The 20917-nt window shown below is 41.0% G+C and overlaps 1 protein-coding gene across 1 annotated transcript in view; it reads right to left on the bottom strand.

Moving 5' to 3' along the window:
* Window positions 1–20917, bottom strand: part of LOC126236260 (GPI inositol-deacylase) — a 169478-nt gene that overhangs the window by 136051 nt on the left and 12510 nt on the right. The window contains exons 2-3 of the mRNA XM_049945414.1: window positions 13142–13295; window positions 20–243 (exon numbers count right to left, since the gene is read on the bottom strand). Coding sequence (XP_049801371.1) covers window positions 20–243; window positions 13142–13295 — 378 coding nt within the window. The remainder of the gene's footprint in view (window positions 1–19; window positions 244–13141; window positions 13296–20917) is intronic.

Below are 20917 nucleotides of genomic sequence, written 5' to 3'. Positions count from 1 at the left end.
ATCCATAATGTGTGCTTACCATTGAATGTCCAACAAGTGCAACAGAATTTGGTTTTGACGGACTTCTCTCGTATAATGAAAGAATTCTCTTAATACTGATATGAAGGAATTCTGTTTGCTCTTGAAGGACCCCTCCAAACAATGCTGAATATTCTTCATTGAAATCCAATGAGAAATAATCAAAATGAAACCTTGAATGTGAGGAAATAGCTTTCCTGAGACTGACGGATGCCAATGAACGGACTGCAGGTGGGAAAAATAGTTATTAATAGACAGTACAGATACTCAACAATAATTATATATATTTAGCCACATATTAGCAGAAATTGGAAGTGATCACAATTCAAAACAATTGTAAATCATTACAAGTACACAAGACAAGTCTACACTCACTACGGTGAAGTATATTTTCTGTAGCATGTCTAATTTTCAAAGTTATTTTGAAAGCTTCCTTTGAAATGTATGGTCAACTCAAAATATTATAGATTAGAGATGTGCTGAATCTCAGTATTTCTTATCTGAAATGCATCCTCTTCCTCTCTCAATAAAAAACTTACAGACAGATAACATAATACAAAGCCATTACTGCATATGCATTTCAAGTCAAATATCATTAGTGTATGGCTTGTCAGTAAAGTGATGGTGTTTTCCCATATTGTACAGTAACCTTCAAATGATGTACATGATTCATACTAAACACATACAAATTTTCCCATTTTTCAGTGAATGTAAATAACATTTTTCAAATATGTTTGAATAACTTAATGGACATGCAGCCAGCCGATATTTCGACAGGTGTATACCCTGTCATTTTCAAGGCAAAATTTACTCTCTCTCTCTCTCTGACACTATCATCACCACCACAACCAAAGATGATCGACATCAAAAGTTATTGATAGTGAAAATTAATATGGTTACTTGCTAATTTAATTTCAACTGCTTCCTTACTAACATTATCCCAATAGATGAAAGTGCATGCCAGAGTTTCTGTGTTGTTATATTCCATGAGATCACTGGAGCCAAGACAATATTCTGTAACAGTAGATTTGTTCAGATGTTGTAAGCGCATATGATGCTTATGCCAAGTTCGCCGATCCTCAAAAGGATCCTTATCTTAGACGGTGCTCAAAAAACATATTTCACATGTTTCCACAAAATACTATCAACCACATTGGAAATGCTCCCAGCAGAAGGCAAACAGGTCATAGACTTTGGTACCATCTTGGTATTATCACCACTCATCCGATGCCTGGTTGCTTGACAGCTCAATGCTCATCTGTCTTTCACTGCAACTATTCTGACAAAAGGAGGATGGGCTAACTCAGCTGACAAGCTCTCAGGGTTTGAGACGATGTGGATCCTGTGAGCCAAGGTACGAAGTACCCCTTCATTCTCAGCTGGATGGTGGCAGCTATCACAACTATCAGCCTGTATCTGCAAATCAGTGTGAGTAGCATTACTATAAAACGCATGTCCCACCATACTATCACCAGGCAGCAATCCTTTTCCTCCCCCATCATGAAATGAATATTCTGGTGTATTGAATCCAGGTGTTATAAAGAGTTTCTGTAAAGCAGTCGTCCTCAAAGTGGGGATGTGGGACGGGGGATGCGACCCCCTTATGGGGGGGATGGGGTACAATGAGTAATAGAGAGGCTGCCCAGCTTTCATTGAAATACTTATATTTTATATTATGTAAGAAATAAGTCTTTTGGTAAATTAATATTGTTAGCATCAGTTTCTCACTGACATGAACCAAGTTAGAAAGCTCTCTGCCTCCCCCCCTTCCCCCCCAAAAAAATCATTAATTTGCTGTCTTATTTTACAAGAACTGACCAGTTGATCCTGTAAGTAGGAACAGTGAGAAAAGTAATGAAATCTTCCATTACACAACCCCCATCACCAATCATCCAGAGGATTAGCTACTTACCAAATATTTAACAACCACTAATGACAAAGCTTTACTGTATGATTAAATGATGATGGCGTCCTCTTGGGTAAAATATTCCGGAGGTAAAATAGTGCCCCATTTGGATGTCCGGGCGGGGACTACTCAAGAGGACGTCGTTATCAGGAGAAAGAAAACTGGCGTTCTACGGATCGGAGCGTGGAATGTCAGATCCCTTAATCGGGCAGGTAGGTTAGAAAATTTAAAAAGGGTAATGGATAGGTTAAAGTTAGATATAGTGGGAATTAGTGAAGTTCGGTGGCAGGAGGAACAAGACTTTTGGTCTGGTGATTACAGGGTTATAAATACAAAATCAAATAGGGGTAATGCAGGAGTAGGTTTAATAATGAATAAAAAAATAGGAGTGCGGGTTAGCTACTACAAACAGCATAGTGAACGCATTATTGTGGCCAAGATAGACACAAAGCCCATGCCTACTACAGTAGTACAAGTTTATATGCCAACTAGCTCTGCAGATGATGAAGAAATAGATGAAATGTATGACGAGATAAAAGAAATTATTCAGGTAGTGAAGGGAAACGAAAATTTAATAGTCATGGGTGACTGGAATTCGTCAGTAGGAAAAGGGAGAGAAGGAAACATAGTAGGTGAATATGGATTGGGGGGAAGAAATGAAAGAGGAAGCCGCCTTGTAGAATTTTGCACAGAGCATAACTTAATCATAGCTAACACTTGGTTCAAGAATCATAAAAGAAGGTTGTATACCTGGAAGAATCCTGGAGATACCAAAAGGTATCAGATAGATTATATAATGGTAAGACAGAGATTTAGGAACCAAGTTTTAAATTGTAAGACATTTCCAGGGGCAGATGTGGATTCTGACCACAATCTATTGGTTATGAACTGCAGATTGAAACTGAAGAAACTGCAAAAAGGTGGGAATTTAAGGAGATGGGACCTGGATAAACTGAAAGAACCAGAGGTTGTAGAGAGTTTGAGGGAGAGCATAAGGGAACAATTGACAGGAATGGGGGAAAGAAATACAGTAGAAGAAGAATGGGTAGCTCTGAGGGATGAAGTAGTGAAGGCAGCAGAGGATCAAGTAGGTAAAAAGACGAGGGCTAATAGAAATCCTTGGGTAACAGAAGAAATATTGAATTTAATTGATGAAAGGAGAAAATATAAAAATGCAGTAAATGAAGCAGGCAAAAAGGAATACAAACGTCTCAAAAGTGAGATCGACAGGAAGTGCAAAATGGCTAAGCAGGGATGGCTAGAGGACAAATGTAAGGATGTAGAGGCTTGTCTCACTAGGGGTAAGATAGATACTGCCTAAAGGGAAATTAAAGAGACCTTCGGAGAGAAGAGAACCACTTGTATGAATATCAAGAGCTCAGATGGCAACCCAGTTCTAAGCAAAGAAGGGAAGGCAGAAAGGTGGAAGGAGTATATAGAGGGTTTATACAAGGGCAATGTACTTGAGGACAATATTATGGAAATGGAAGAGGATGTAGATGAAGACGAAATGGGAGATAAGATACTGCGTGAAGAGTTTGACAGAGCATTGAAAGACCTGAGTCGAAACAAGGCCCCGGGAGTAGACAACATTCTATTAGAACTACTGATAGCCTTGGGTGAGCCAGTCATGACAAAACTCTACCATCTGGTGAGCAAGATGTATGAGACAGGCGAAATACCCTCAGACTTCAAGAAGAATATAATAATTTCAATCCCAAAGAAAGCAGGTGTTGACAGATGTGAAAATTACCGAACTATCAGTTTAATAAGTCACAGCTGCAAAATACTAACGCGAATTCTTTACAGACGAATGGAAAAACTGGTAGAAGCGGACCTCGGGGAAGATCAGTTTGGATTCCGTAGAAATGTTGGAACACGTGAGGCAATACTGACCTTACGACTTATCTTAGAAGAAAGATTAAGAAAAGGCAAACCTACGTTTCTAGCATTTGTAGACTTAGAGAAAGCTTTTGACAATGTTAACTGGAATACTCTCTTTCAAATTCTGAAGGTGGCAGGGGTAAAATACAGGGAGCGAAAGGCTATTTATAATTTGTACAGAAACCAGATGGCAGTTATAAGAGTTGAGGGGCATGAAAGGGAAGCAGTGGTTGGGAAAGGAGTGAGGCAGGGTTGTAGCCTCTCCCCGATGTTATTCAATCTGTATATTGAGCAAGCAGTAAAGGAAACAAAAGAAAAATTCGGAGTAGGTATTAAAATTCATGGAGAAGAAGTAAAAACTTTGAGGTTCGCCAATGACATTGTAATTCTGTCAGAGACAGCAAAGGACTTGGAAGAGCAGTTGAACGGAATGGACAGTGTCTTGAAAGGAGGATATAAGATGAACATCAACAAAAGCAAAACGAGGATAATGGAATGTAGTCAAATTAAATCGGGTGATGCTGAGGGAATTAGATTAGAAAATGAGACACTTACATTAGTAAAGGAGTTTCGCTATTTGGGGAGCAAAATAACTGATGATGGTCAAAGTAGAGAGGATATCAAATGTAGACTGGCAATAGCAAGGAAATCGTTTCTGAAGAAGAGAAATTTGTTAACATCGAGTATAGATTTAAGTGACAGGAAGTCGTTTCTGAAAGTATTTGTATGGAGTGTAGCCATGTATGGAAGTGAAACATGGACGATAACTAGTTTGGACAAGAAGAGAATAGAAGCTTTCGAAATGTGGTGCTACAGAAGAATGCTGAAGATAAGGTGGGTAGATCATGTAACTAATGAGGAGGTATTGAATAGGATTGGGGAGAAGAGAAGTTTGTGGCACAACTTGACTAGAAGAAGAGATCGGTTGGTAGGACATGTTTTGAGGCATCAAGGAATCACAAATTTAGCATTGGAGGGCAGCGTGGAGGGTAAAAATCGTAGAGGGAGACAAAGAGATGAATACACTAAGCAGATTCAGAAGGATGTAGGTTGCAGTAAGTACTGGGAGATGAAGAAGCTTGCACAGGATAGAGTAGCATGGAGAGCTGCATCAAACCAGTCTCAGGACTGAAGACCACAACAACAAACAATGACAACAAACCACTTGACAATAGGACCACTGCTTCCTTGCAACACTGATTACAAGAATAGATTGTTACTCATAGACATTGTAATGAAGCTCTACTTCACCCAGGCTTCCAGTGCCAGTTCAAAGATAGTGTGTTAGCTAAAAGTTGCATTCTAACAACAGTTCACTGAAAATAGCTTACCGGATTTAAAATAGCCATTGCCATGGATAAGAGGTTGATTTGCAATGGTAACAGGAGATTCCATGCAAGTGATTCCTCGAGTGTCTCTTCTCCTTTGAAAGAGTGCAATTCTAATAAGGAAAAAGATTCCAATTTCATCAAAGTACATTCTTCTTTCACTTGCCTCTTCCTCTGTTCCTATCAACAGCAATAATAATTCTAAATGCAAAACTAAAGTACGTAAACTCAAGATGATTGCCTGAAATTAAGCTTTCCCAGAATTCTTTTTCAATAATGAGGAACGGCCACAATGTGTTCCTTGTCAGGAGATTTTAGTCAGCAATAGTTTCAAGCCTATGAAACTAAAGCCACTTTTTCCCACAGCTGCCAAAATTTGCAAAATCATGCACGAAAAAAGGTTAGCAAGCTTCTAAAGTCAATAACACTCACAGATGATAGTGACGCAATAGCCACTCACATAAAAAAGCAATCACTACCATGTTTTCAGGATAACCCAAAATTTGCCCTGCAACTTGATGACATTACTCATATTGGAAATCTTTTCCAGCTTCTGGGTTTGTACACTACTGCTATGAAAATGAAATGCAGGAGGACTTCCTATTTTGTAAAGCTATGGAAGGAAGGACTACAGATGAAGATATTATCTTTCTTGTGAATTCCTTTTTTGTTGATGACAACCATTCATGGACAAACTGTGTTGGTTGACTACGTGATTAAAAGTATCCGGACACCTTAAAAAATATACATTCTTCATATTAGGTGCACTGTGCTGCCACCTACTGCCAGATACTCCGTATCAGCGACCTCAGTAGTCATTAGACATCATGAGAAAGCAGAATGCGATGCTCCATGGAACTCACAGACTTCGAACGTGGTCAGGTGATCAGGTGTCACTTGCGTCATACATCTGTACATGAGATTTCCACACTCCTGAACATCCTTAGGTCTGCTATTTCTGATGTGGTAGTGAAGTGGAAATGCGACGGGACACGTACAGCACAAAAGCATATAGGCCGACCTCATCTGTTGACTGAAGAGACTGCCGACAGTTGAAGAGGGTCGTAATGTGTAATAGGCAGACATCTATCCAGACCATCACACAGGAATGAACTCCAAACTGCATCAGGATCCACTGCAAGTACTATGACAGTTGGGCAGGAGGTGAGAAAACTTGGATTTCATGTTCGAGCGGCTGCTCATAAGCCACACATCATGCCTGTAAATGCCAAACGATGCCTTGCTTGGTGTAAGGAGCGTAAACATTGGACGACTGAACAGTGGAAAAATGTTGTGGTGTGACACATCAGGGTACACAATGTGGTGATTCAATGGCGGGGTGTGGCTATGGCAAATGCCTGGTGCACGTCATCTGCCAGAGTGTGCAGCGCCAACAGTAAAATTCCGAGGCGGTGGTGTTACGGTGTGGTTATTTTCTTCATGGAGAGGGCTTGCACCCCTTGTTTTGTATGGCACTATCACTGCACAAGCCTACATTGATATTTTATGCACCGTTTTGCTTCCCACTGTTGAAGAACAATTCGGGGATGGCGATTGCATCTTTCAACGCGATCTAGCACCTGTTCATAATGCACGGCCTGTGGAATGGTTACACGACAATAATGTCCCTGTAATGGACTGGCCAGCACAGAGTCCTGACCTGAATCCGATAGAACACTTTTGGGATGCTTTGGAACACTGACTTCGTGCCAGGCCTCACTGACCGATATCGACACCCCTCCTCAGTGCAGCACTGTATGAAGAATGGGCTGCCATTCCCCAAGAAACCTTTCAGCACCTGATTGAACATATGCCTGCAAGAGTGGAAGCTGGCATCAAGGCTCTGGGTGGGCCAACACCATACTGAATTCCAGCATTACCGATGGAGGACGGCCAAGAACTTGTAAGTCACTTTCAGCCATGTGTCCGGATACTTTTGATCACATAGCGTATCTATACAAATGGGCACCAGCATTTACTGGAACTAAAAAGCGGTTCATGACAAGAGTGTGTGGTGTTTCTCCTTCTGTAAAATTCACATGTTTCATGATACACATGGAAGCATTGGTTTGTAAGGCAGTATAACCAGAAGTCAGTAACATGCTGAACGATGCAGTCTGTGCTGTAAACTGTGTGAAAGCACAAGCTATAAACATTATGCTGTTTTCCATTCTTTGGGAAGAGACAGGTTCTATTGATGATCTGCTTGTATTGAACATGGAGATACAGCGGTTGTCTTGTGGTAAAGTTCTTTGTTGCGTTGTAAAGCTTAAGGATGAACTTTGTCTTTTTGTACTGAACAGCTGAATGAACCTAATGTATCACTTAAAGGCTGACATGATAATATCTTTCTAATTGAGAAAATACTTGCATTTAATAGAAAACTTGGACTTTGTAAAACCCAGGTGGAAGAGGATAAATGCAAGACGTTTTCTTGTCTAAATGATTTCATAAAGGAAAAATGAGTTGGATGTAATTAAAATTAGTAGAACTGATGTAATAAATCTCAAAAACCTTTGTCAACAATTGAAGAATAAATTTCCAGTACCTTTATCCAAGCATGAATGGATCCATAATCTGTTCGATATGAACACAAGAGGCCACTTGCCAACAGTAGATCAGGAGCAGTTCATAGAACTTTCAAGTGACAGAACATTTTGAAATGCATTTAAATCAAAGACTCTTGAAATTCCTTGGGTGCAAACTCGGAATGAATAATCCAATTTAGCAAGAGGGGCAGTGGACTTGTTATTACCTTTCGCAACAACTTACCGGTATGAGTCAACATTTCTTGCAATGGCATTCATCGAGACGAAACATCAGTATACACCTTAGCTTGAATTGCATGTGTGAGCTGCTGTTTCAAAGATCCAACCAAGACTGGATCTGCTTTCTCCACAAATTCAGGCATACACATCACACTAAATGTGCAAACATCATAAAATTTCCAAATCTTGAACCTTGTGAATTTTTAATCTTGTTTATTTCCTTTTTGGACGATCAGTTTGAATATAATGGTTTTTAAACTGGCATTTAAATGTTGTCTATTGTTCTATCATCATTTGTACCCCCTGATCTTACAAATATTAAAACATTCTGATTGATTTAAAAGCAATATAGATGGAAACTATTTAACTTTAATTGACCAGATTGTGAACTAATTCATAATAAAAATACATAGTGAAATATATGTAATTGCACACACAGCCATGGTTATTTATAAAGCATTTGTAATTGTTAACTTTCACCACCTTTGAATAATACAAATGTGTGATAATTAATAAAAATATTTAACTCTGATGTGCTTGAAGGACAATGTTGTTGTTGTTGTAACTGACAGTTGTAATAATTAGACAGATGTAAATAGATATCACGGGTCATTTTTGTGCCAAGAATGAGAAGTGCTGAGGATGATGGAAAGAAAAAGGGGATGGGGAGGGAAGGGAGGGTTAAAATAATTTCTATTTCAGAAGGGATGGTGCAATGGAAAAAGTCTGAGAACCCCTGCCGTAAATGACGATTTCAGTTTGGTAACAGCAGGTCTCTATCGCATTCCTTGCAGTTGTGTCACGTCCCGCATCAGTAAGACTATTAGAACTGTGGAGGACAGGTGTACCAAGCATAAGCATCACACACATTTACAACAGCCAAGTAAATCTGCTATTGCAGAACACTGTCCTGACACTGATCACCCTGTGGAATATAACAACATGCAGATTCTGGCACGTGCTTCCAGCTACTGGGATAGTGATGTCAAGGAAGCAGTTTAATTTAATTAGCAAGTAACATTATAAATAGAGATGGAGGTTTTTGTTTAAATTCTGCATGGAATCCCACTCTCTCCATCGTTAAAAAACAGAGTTAATGCTACCTCACCTGATGGTTATTAATTTTTGTTATTGGTAACTTCTGATGTTGGTCATCTTTGGTTGTGTGATGGAATATCTTTCCAGAATTGCACTGCAAACCAAGGTTTTTGAAACCCCTTGATCTCTTGCTGAAGTTTTGCCTTGAAAATGACAGGGTGTGTGCCTGTAGAAATATTGGCGGTTGTTGGTGATGCTACACGGCTGCATTCCCATACGTTACTTGAACATTGCATATGTTGGGAGAAACTCAGCTCTCTGAATTTCAAATATGCTGAACAGTGGAAAATCCAAGATGGAATACAGCAACATGAAAAGAATACATTCTTAATCACCACATAGAGGTGGCACTGAATGGCAGATATGCAATGCTTCACAGCCTGTGCAATCTGGATTCTTCTCACCAACACAAAATTTTCTGAACAGCACAGCTGAGAATTCTCCCTGCATCATATTCTTCATTCCTCTAACTCGTCATGGTCTCAACCATTGTTAATCCCTGTACTCCACTTGCCTGCTCCCAATCCAGCTCTGCACATGCTTTCTATCTCACCGGTGCACCTGCATAGCCCTTTCCCCTTTCCCATTTTTTCTGCCCCCTCCCTCCTGCACAGCATAGCCACTCAATGTTGCACCTTGCAGCCCATTACTCTGTCTACACTACATCCCTGCATGCACCCACACGCAAGACTTGCATCTTCCCCCTACCTTAACATGCTTTCCCTCCCTGCTCCGAAAGTCTTCTGTGCCTCAACTACCCACCCAAGCAAAAATCACTGCTTACCCCTTATGCAGTTGCTGCCACGCTCAAGTGCCTTGGCACAACTCTGGCCATTTGTTTGTGAGGCGTGCTTGAGTAAAGTGTGTGTTTGGCTGGCTATGTCTGATGAATAATATCTAGCAGTCGTTTTCTTTGTGCCTTCCTGCCACTCAACACCACCTCAATGTGCTGTGCTACACCTTTCACACTGTTGAGTTTCAAATACGTATGTGATTGTTGCTTCTCACTTAGCAGCTTTTCAACATCTATGATTATTTTGTACTTTATTCATTGTTAGATCTGAGATTGTTGTGATCTCTGCAGTATGTCTATTTATTATATAGGAAGGTAAATATCATTAACGGTTTATTTCACTTGTTTGCGCATTGTACGTATAATATTTGCGACTTCTTGATATGATGTAGGATGATTCAGTTTTTTAACTATTACACACTTTCTCAGTTAGCTGGAGTATTCACAACTTTACAGAGCAACAAGTAAAAATGATTACAGTTCCAGTGAAAATCAGTATTAAAACCTGAAGTAAAAGCTGAAAGCTACTTATGGTAGTACTTTCTGTGATGTTAACTCAGATGCATTTTGTGCTTAGGTTGATAAGGTGGTGACAAAAAAAGTTTTTAAGGGTTATCAAGTTTCTGAAGAATTCAGCTTTGTAATTTCTGTGAAACCAAGAAACAATGATAAGTATGTGTAAAGTAAAATAATGAACAGAGTTAAAGTAAGCACTCTCCATGTAACTGAAGCACGTAAACAAGGTTGAATTTACTGCTAAGCTTTCGAACAATATCCTTTCTAGGAGGTTAAGGACTCATGAAAAAAATATATACATGTGTATTGTTACATTCTTCTGCAGTGCAGACTGACTGGAGTGAAGGGTCGTATAAGGAGGAGTAGGTGAGAGGGAGGAAGGTGAGGGGAGTGGTGGAGGCGTTAGGAAAGGACAGTGACAGCTAGGAGGAAGCCAGCTTGGGAACAGGTGAAGAATATGAGACCTGAGAGCCCATCCTGCTGCATGCAGATGAAGTTGTATGTGGCACATGTCGAAATGGTGGGTCATGTTTCAGCGAGGGGGGGGGGGGGCGGGAGGAAGGGGTGGCAGAGCTGGGAGAGAACAGAGAAAAAGGGAGACTGGGGAGAGAGTAGTGTGGGTGTAGATTAATGGGGTGAAGAAGTAGCCAGGGGTTGGAGATGGATATGTGATAAGAGGCTAGAGGAGATTGAGGCAAGGATAACTGCAAGATTGAAAAATGTATTGGAAGAACAATTCTTATGCATATCATTAAGAGAATTAGGAAGCGGAAGGAGAGATCCAGGTGGTATACATTGTGAAGCAGACACTGAAATGCGCAGACATATGGCTGCCAGTGGCGTCCACATAAGAGGCAGTGCAGAAGTTTCAGCAGAGTCTGTATTTGACATGACTTCTTTCAAAGATAGACCTACCTCTAATGAGGTAGGGTGTACATGATGGTTATAAATACAGTGCAGCTACTCACAGAGGCCCAGTGTGGGCTGTAATTATCATATGGCAATGAAACTTGTTAGATATTATAATGCATTAATGCAGAACCAATTTACACTAGAAAACAAATTACTTCCAGTTTTGGCCACCAGGTGCAAATATGGCACAGTGAACAGAAGAAAGATGTATAGGAATGTTTCCATATGTAACGGACAAGGAACAGGATGTGGACAGAAAAGGTCAAACAAGTGAGAAAGGCATAATGTTGATTTTATTATTAACCGCCACTTATACAGTTTATTCAACTCATACACCAGAGACATCACCAAGACACTGCCTCCATAAAACAACAGGATCAACAGTTGCTCGCAACAGTTCCAGTGGAATCTGAGCAACAGGGTCCCACATACTGGCCTTTAGATAAAGTAGAGGCCAAACACGTCCCCAGTAAATGGATTCTTTTAGATATCCCCAGAGCCAAAAGTCACATGGATTCAAATTAAGTGGTCTTCCAGGCCATGCATCTGGAAAACCTCTCGAGATAACACGTTTGTGAAAAGTTGCATTAACCAGATCTTTCATTGGGTGAGTGAGATGAGGTGTTGCCTCTGTCTTGCCTGAAAACACTGATTTCCACATGGTTGGACTTTTCCAAAGCAGGAATCACATGCTGTACAAGGAGACCCTTGTAATGTGCAGATGTTATAGTACAACTGACAGGGCATCTGGCTATATTATCTTAAAAGAAGAAGAATGGACCGAGAATAACAGTGCTTTTGAATCCATACCACACAGTCATGTATGCCAAGTGCAATGGCTCTTCGTGTAGAGCACATGATTTAAAAGCATCCCAATTTCATTATCACAATCAAGCCTCTCCTCGGACCTTTCAGTTGGCAGTACTCTCTCCGTGCAGCACTGTAATTCCTGTAGTCCACAGAAAACAGTTTCACTAACAGTGCTCGGTCTCTATTCTCGATAGCCATACTGTTCACTAACATTATCAGTATTATCGATTCCATGTTAATAATTTAGCATGTCTACCAAGTTTCACTGTCGTACAATAATTACAGCCCACACTGAACCTCTGAATAGCTGTACTTTAATTGTAACTATCTAGTACTTGCTACATGACTGGAAAAGGATATATGGGTGGATAGGACAGGTGTTGCAGCTTCAGCAGGGACATAAACCATCTGGAAATGGGTTAAGGGGAGGCACTGTGAAAGGAAGCTTTAAGACAATCAGCATCTGGTACAAGAATTGGAAGCTGACCCTAAACAGAACTTAATAGAATCAGAATATTACAATATATTCTGCATCAAAAAATATATTTAAATCATGTAGGAGTGAAAGAGAGAGCTGCAATTTCAACCACTTCCCAGGCCCACGAATTGCACAATATACAAACCTTCACGAACCTACATTTGGTTTGTAACAGGGTGTTTGTGCACAAATAAACTCATTATTGTCGTGTTCTGAATTTTTGTGTTATGACTACATTTGGTTAATCCTCTGGTTGCATAGATAAGAATACAGTCAAGCATGTGGCATGCTAAAGACGTTATAGCATGGGCATCTTTCTGCTAATACCCCTTCACAAGAGACAGAAATTCCTTTTCACATTATTATTGTTCACACAAAGTTTCAATGTGAGGTTGAATATTATTTATTTTATATTATGGTACATCTGCTATCACAAGTGCATAACTTTTTGTCACGTGTTCCATTTTGTTTGCAAAAGTTTTCTATTAATTTACTGTTCTTAACACAGTTCATTTCCTTGCTTGTTTCTTTTGTTTATACTCTATATTTATTACATAAACCTCTATGTGTTAATCGATGAGATACAGCAGCTCTCCAATAAGAATATAATTAAGGTAAGTGAATACTTGCCTTGTTTGTGGGAACCACTATTTCCTGGAATGAAGAGTACTGGTACGCCATTAAATATCATATGTCTCAGTTTCTCAGTAAACTGGCCTTCTCCATAAGCATACAGTCCATAGCGGCTGTACTTTTTTGTTACATTTTGTGGGAGAGAGATTTTCTGCAAAAGCAAATATTGTGACTTGATTTACTCCATATTCAAGTCACACTGATGCTACATATGTGTACAGAATATAGTGTCATGTGAATTACACCGTTATTAAGGCGAATATATACTGAATGAGACATTTATATTGGCCATAATTCTAAGAATGATGAAGACTTTACCATTATAATGAAAAATGTTTCTTGTTCCTGACTTGCAGGCTGCCCTGAAAGCACAGGGTTCTCCATTTATGAATGAAATCTTCTAATTCAAAACTCAGTTACAGCACACTGTTTCCCACACACCCTGACATAGTTACATTACACACTGCTCTGTTGCATGCTACAATTCACAAGTCTCTAACAGCAGAGGGCTGCAAATATGTAGACATGAAGATATAGATGTAAAATGGTAAAATGTTTGTTTTGTTTAAAAACAGCTTTAAGAGTTTTCATGTAAAAAATTGAGACACATTACTTTTCAGGAGGTCCTTGATTAACTGCCTGACAACTTTTCAGTTTGCGATATAACCAATTACGTTGAATTATTCTGCAATGGTTGTCCATGACAAGATGAAAATTCTGCGCTAACTGGAATGCTTTGCTTTTGGCTGTGCAATGAAACTCCACCTAATGTCAAAGAAGTGTGAATAATCTACCCAGTTATTGGCCACTTCTTTCTTCTGCAGGATCATGAAATCATCATCATCATCATCATCATCTTCTGCTTCTTCTTCAAATGAAGGCACCATCAAAAAGTTAGGAAGTGATGTATGTGAAGTAAGAGACTGGAAATTGCTAGCTAATGCAACATTAAAACATCCACCATTTTGTCACTGCAAACTCTCCAAGTGCAAACACTTCTACATAAAAAAAAAAGCAAGTCATCTTTTGTAGTAAGAAGAGAAATATCATACATGTCTGACATTTCAGTGTATCGATCAATTATCCAAATGGGAAAAGGATTCTTTGGTGGATCCCCTGATGAATTGCTATGTGGAGCATCTGTCAAACCAGTAAAGTTGCAGGTTGTAAACCAACTGTTATCTAAACATTAGGGTGCTCAATGGGCAGACAATGAAAACATGTCATATTATAAAGACATAATGTGTAAAAGGAACTATACCATTTTGGATCCTCTGAAAGTGAGGATGACATTCATAAACTAGAAGATGAATTGAGGATATAAAGAACAAACGCATCAAGTCCTTCATTCTTTTAATACAATAATGTTTAACTCATACGTTAATTTCTTGTTGTTATTTCCTGGTTATTTTTATCCACAGTTAAGGCTTGTTATTTTATTTGTGATTTGGAGATTAAAAATATTCAATAAGATAAATTATAACCACACTAAGAAACCTTTGATAATAATTAAATAAGCTGTCTCTAACACGGAAGGTTTGTTAGTATTTGTTGCCAAATACCCTCCAATCACCAAGCTGCAACAAAACCTACCTTCTTGAGTGTATAGATTCACATAAAATCTTATCCAGAATACTACGCCTCATTTTGTCATAATGCAAAAAGTTTGAGATATCAAGCTTTGCAGTCTTATTTTTTGTGTTATTAGCTATTTTTTGACCCATAGATTTTAGCATATTATTTAAGAGAGCCTTAAACAGGGTGGTCAGAAATAGTCTGAAGAACTTGTGATGGCGTTGCAGGGCAGGTTGTTCTGAGAAATAACTGTTAATAAAAAATATGATAAATTGCGCTGTTTCCGAGATAAATAACATCGCAGTGAGACAGTCATGCTGTTGCATGCACAAATTCAAGTGGCCTGCCGGATATGGTGTCACCAAACACGTTCTACATTTGGTTTCCTAAAACTGAACAAGAGAGTGATACAAAAATTGGACATGGGATGGTAATAAGGATCAAACCTAAGCCAAAGGCTAAGCAGTCTCATGCACTGTCCCCTATGCTATAACAACTGACACTAATTGTACAACACAGACAGCTTGAATGTGTGGGTGTGACAACCTGAATGGATAACTTCGAAGCTAATTAACTGGCAAATGTATTGAATTTTTTTCTTAACAATTATTTCTCACCACAACCTACCCTGCAACACCCTTACCAGCTTTTCAGATTGTTTCCGAGCAACCTGCAGAAACATTAATGTAAGGAAGACACACTCTTGAGTAGAAGACAGTCACAACGGAAAGATACTTCCACATTAGCTTTCACCCAAAGCCTTAATCAGCTTGCTTGTGTAAATGAATGTGCGTGGGTTTCCTTTACTGACAAAGTGTTTGGCCAAAGAGTAAGTCTCTTTTCGTTGCACCTACCTGCAATTCAAAGTTTCATCTTTACGGTAAGTGGCAATCTATTTTTCCTTACATTGTTATTCCAACCTGGACTTTGCGTTGTTTGATTCAACCTGTAGAAACATTTTTTGTGGTTTGTGGAAAAACCATAAAAAAATCAATAAGAAGATTTTTGGAATCTGACGCCTCATCCATATACTTGGCCACCCCTATGGCTTCAATGTGTACACATTCAGCACACATATCACAATTTCTCCCCCCTACCCTCTGTGTCCCACCCCTTCCTCCTATCTCCTCCCTGTCACCTTATTTTCCAATCTCTATCTGTCCACCTTCTCCTCCCCACTGTGTCTCTCTTCTTTTCTCCTCACCCCTCATCTCTGTCTGTCCCCTCCTGCCCCCTTTCTTCCTATCCATCCTACCCCCTTCCCTCTGTTCAACCCTTATATCCATCTCTCATCCATGCCTCTCCACAAATGTAGCCCTTCTCAACAGGTCAGTGAAGCAGGCCGACACTACTCCAACACAACACGACTGATGTGCAGGGCAGATTACATGTAAGGGGCTGCTAATTTGTTTCTCACCACTAATGTGTAGGCTGCACATCTAGTGGAAAAACCACCAACAGAGTGACTGCTGTATCTCTGCTTCTATTGGATCTAGAAAGTTATAAACCCTAGGCGCTGATACTAACTGTTCCCTAGGGCATCGCCCGCACATGCATTCAGCACATATATTGTACACCTCCCCCCCCCCCCCCACAATGTGGCCATTTTTACCTCCCTCCCCCTCTCCCAGCTCTCTGTCCACCTCACCCTCCCATCTGTATCTGTCCATAACCTTCTCCCCAAAATTTTTATCCATCTCCTCCACCTCTCCCTCTTTCCATCCCCTCCTCACCATCTTCCTTTTCCACCTACCAAATATCCCTCTACACTTTCCACCTGCCTCTCCCATCTCTCTGTCTACCAACTACTCCTCCACACTATCACTATCCATCCCTCATCTCCTCCTCCCCCTTCTCTCAGCTCATCAATTCCTCCACAACTCTTACCCCATCTGCTCCTCCCCTTCTCTCTCTCTGTCCATCCCCTCTTCCTCCCTCTCTAAGATCCACCTCTATCTGTCCATCTCCTGCTCCCCATTATTTCTGTCTCTCCATCTCCTCCTCTCCACTCTTCGGTTTCCGCAAGCCCACTACACCTCTACCACCTTTCCACCAGTCTCTTGCATCTCACCCTCCTCTGATATTCTCCTCCTCCCCATCTCTCTACACATTCACTCTTCCCGCTCTCAGACTGGCCCCTCCTCAACACACTCTTTGTCCATCTCCTTCACCCCATTCTTCTGGCCAATTCAGCTACTAAACATTCTCTCTGTCCGTTACTTCCTGCCCAACTCTTATCCATATCCATATCCATTTCCATTTCCATCTCCATCTCCTCCGGTCTCCTCTCTCTGTCTGTCCCCTCCTCTATCCATCTCAACCTTCCTCCATTTGTACCCACTGGAACGTGCAGTCCCTGCAAAACAAGTTGATAAAGCAGTCCGATACTACTTCAACACAACACATATTTTGTGTAGAGCAGCTTATATGTCGCCCACTAGAAAACTGTTTCCTGCCCCCTGACATGTAGGTTGCTTTCCAAAGTAAGTCTATAAGACAGGCTGATACTCCTCCCACATAACATGCTTGATGTGCAGGGCAGCCTACATGTTAGGCTCTGAACACACACACATGCTAGTCCATATCTCCGGTCCTACTGGAGTTACGAGGTTCTAGCATCAAGTGCTGATACACATTATGTGTACTGTTGGTTGATTTGATCCAGGGTGTCGGGAGGAGATCACAGACGTACATACATCCAACATACAAGCTGGTTTATACATGTACTAGTCTTACCATCAGGCTTCACTCACCCACCTGTTTGACATATACAGGGTGTTCCACTCAAACCTCCCTGATTTCAAAGACCCAGAAAAAAAAGCACAGTACATACAACAATGAAAAACGCACCACATTGTAGAGCATCTCAAAGAAGTTATTTATTTACCATCAATACACCTCTACATGTGAAATATTTGTAGCACGAAGAATATCAAGTCTATATTCAATTTCTTGCCAAGTTCGTTGTAACATTTCCTACGTTATTGTTGCAATCGTATTAGTGATACGATGTCGCAGCATAGGAATATCATCCACTTTGGTTGCATACACGCGGTCCTTCACGAATCCCCACATGAAGAAATCAAGCTGCGTAATGTCGGGTGACCATGATGGCCAGGCAATAGGTCCTCCACGTCCGATTCAACAATTGGGAAATTTCCTATCCACAAACTTGTGGACAGCCATTGACCAATGAAGCAGAACTCCATCTTGTTGAAAAATGATGTTGGGTTGCAAGTCTTGTATCTGAGGGTACACAAACTGCTCCAACATGTCCAGATACACTGACCCATTCACCGTTTGTTCTGCAAAGAAGAACGGTCCAACAATCCTGTCGTGCATTGAACGGTCCAACAATCCTGTCGTGCATTGAACAGTCCAACAATTCTGTCGTGCATTAGTCCAAGCCAGACATTTAGTTTAGGGCTATCATGAACATGTTCAATGACAACAATTGTTGTCCGTGTGGATTGTTGTTCAGCGTCAGACGTTGCACAATTTGCACACATATGAAGACGCTGATGAACTACACGATGCAATGTTGATCGAGGTATATGACGTTGCCTATGTGACATATAAGCAGATTTGCCAAAGTCTTTATTTGCATGTTCAGTCACGTGATAGGTACGGTAGGCTATAATGTCTCTATCGACGAAACTCTCGAGGCTACCAACAGCTGGAACACCTGTACCACCTCTTACAATGGCTACAGTTAACCATCCGTTTCCATGGGTGAAGGAATCATTAATATCAATGCTGAAATTCAGCCTACATCCACGAAAGACACATGGTCCATCGACAAGTGCAGTAGCAGCGATGTTCTTCACAGTATTCTTCTTATTGTCAGCAGCAGATGTGGTAAATTCAATGTTCTCAATTGTTTTGTAGATTGTTAGACGAGAACGTCGACGGCACCTTCTGTAAGGCATCTTGGCAGCGTTCTGGAGATCAATTTATTTATGAAAATACAATGTACAGTCTCCAGTAAATTTTACATATTCACATACACCTTTGCCTTTAATCCATATGAAAACAGACTCATTTACAGATACCTTACGTCTAGAACGGGTGTAAAGGGAAAAAGGGGAAGGTGACATATAAGCAGATTTGCCAAAGTCTTTATTTGCATGTTCAGTCACGTGATAGGTACGGTAGGCTATAATGTCTCTATCGACGAAACTCTCGAGGCCACCAACAGCTGGAACACCTGTACCACCTCTTACAATGGCTACAGTTAACCAGCCGTTTCCATGGGTGAAGGAATCATTAATATCAATGCTGAAATTCAGCCTACATCCACGAAAAACACATGGTCCATCGACAAGTGCAGTAGCAGCGATGTTCTTCACAGTATTCTTCTTCTTGTCAGCAGCAGATGTGGTAAATTCACCCATGGAAACGGCTGGTTAACTGTAGCCATTGTAAGAGGTGGTACAGGTGTTCCAGCTGTTGGTGGCCTCGAGAGTTTCGTCGATAGAGACATTATAGCCTACCGTACCTATCACGTGACTGAACATGCAAATAAAGGCTTTGGCAAATCTGCTTATATGTCACCTTCCCCTTTTTCCCTTTACACCCGTTCTAGACGTAAGGTATCTGTAAATGAGTCTGTTTTCATATGGATTAAAGGCAAAGGTGTATGTGAATATGTAAAATTTACTGGAGACTGTACATTGTATTTTCATAAATAAATTGATCTGTAGCGTAGCTGAGAACCGGAAGTGTACATCTAGAATCTGTTGGCATAGAGCGAGAACAGCATGTTCCATGTTAAAGTTCTTATCAGTTTGACCTTTGACCCCTCGCGCGAGGCTGGCTTACGCAATCTTGGCAGCGCGCCAGCCGCGGACTTAGCGCACAGCTACTGCACTTGTCGATGGACCATGTGTTTTTCGTGGATGTAGGCTGAATTTCAGCATTGATATTAATGATTCCTTCACCCATGGAAACGGCTGGTTAACTGTAGCCATTGTAAGAGGTGGTACAGGTGTTCCAGCTGTTGGTGGCCTCGAGAGTTTCGTCGATAGAGACATTATAGCCTACCGTACCTATCACGTGACTGAACATGCAAATAAAGACTTTGGCAAATCTGCTTATATGTCACCTTCCCCTTTTTCCCTTTACACCCGTTCTAGACGTAAGGTATCTGTAAATGAGTCTGTTTTCATATGGATTAAAGGCAAAGGTGTATGCTCTACAATGTGGTGCATTTTTCAGTGTCGTATCTGCTGTGGTTTTTCTCTCCTGGGTCCTTGAAATCAGGGCGGTTTTAGTGGGACACCCTGTACATTGCATTTTTGCCCCTCCATCCCCTCTCTATGTCCATCTCTTTCTTCTCCATTGCACATATCCCTTCCTTTCCCTCTTTCTTTCCCATTTCTCTCTCCACCTCATCCTCCTCCCTCTCTGACCATATCGTTCCACCCCCTCCCTCTGTCCATGTCCACCTTCCCATATCCCTGACCATCCCCTCTTGCTTTCCTCTCCCATTCCACCCTCCATATCCTTCTCCCCCTACCCATCCTCTCCTGCTTCCTCTCTCTGTCCATCCCATTCTCTATTCATCTCAACTTCCCACACCAGCTGTGTAGGGGACTGGAAAACTCTTCCTTGCCTCTAACATGTAGGCTACCCTGGTTAACACATTGATAAGGCAGGCTGAAACTATTCCCACATAACACACCTGTAGTGCAGGGTAGCCTGTACAGCAGGAAAAAACACGTTTCAGCCTGTATCTCCGCTCCTACTGGAGCTAGCAGATTACAAACACTACAGTGCTGATACTTGTGAGGTTTACAGATGGTGTGGGAAATTTGCTTGAAATTGATCCAGGGGTTTGGCAGAAGATTCCAGACATACCTGCCACTTTACACATTCACATGCATGTCACTCTCCTCCCCCTCCCCCCCTCCCACACATACAGACACTGCCACTTTCCCTGCATCTTCAATCACACATGCTTTCAGCACATACGTATTACACATCTCCTCTTTCCCCTTCTCCCTGGACCATCTCCTTCCCCCTCTTCCTTTCCATCTGCCCACTCCCCCTCTACATTTTCCATTTGTCCACTACCCCTTTATGCTTTCCACCAGCCTCCTGCGTCAGCCCCTCTTCACCCATCTGCTTGCCATTTCATCCTCTGCCCTCTCCCTACCCATCCCCTCTATGTTCCCCACCCCCTTCCTCCCTCACCCC

This window comes from Schistocerca nitens, chromosome 2 (genome assembly GCF_023898315.1).
Source record: "Schistocerca nitens isolate TAMUIC-IGC-003100 chromosome 2, iqSchNite1.1, whole genome shotgun sequence".
NCBI classification, from domain to species: Eukaryota; Metazoa; Arthropoda; class Insecta; order Orthoptera; family Acrididae; genus Schistocerca; species Schistocerca nitens.
Note: the sequence above shows the minus strand (reverse complement) of the source record. Positions and strands in the feature narration are given on the sequence as shown.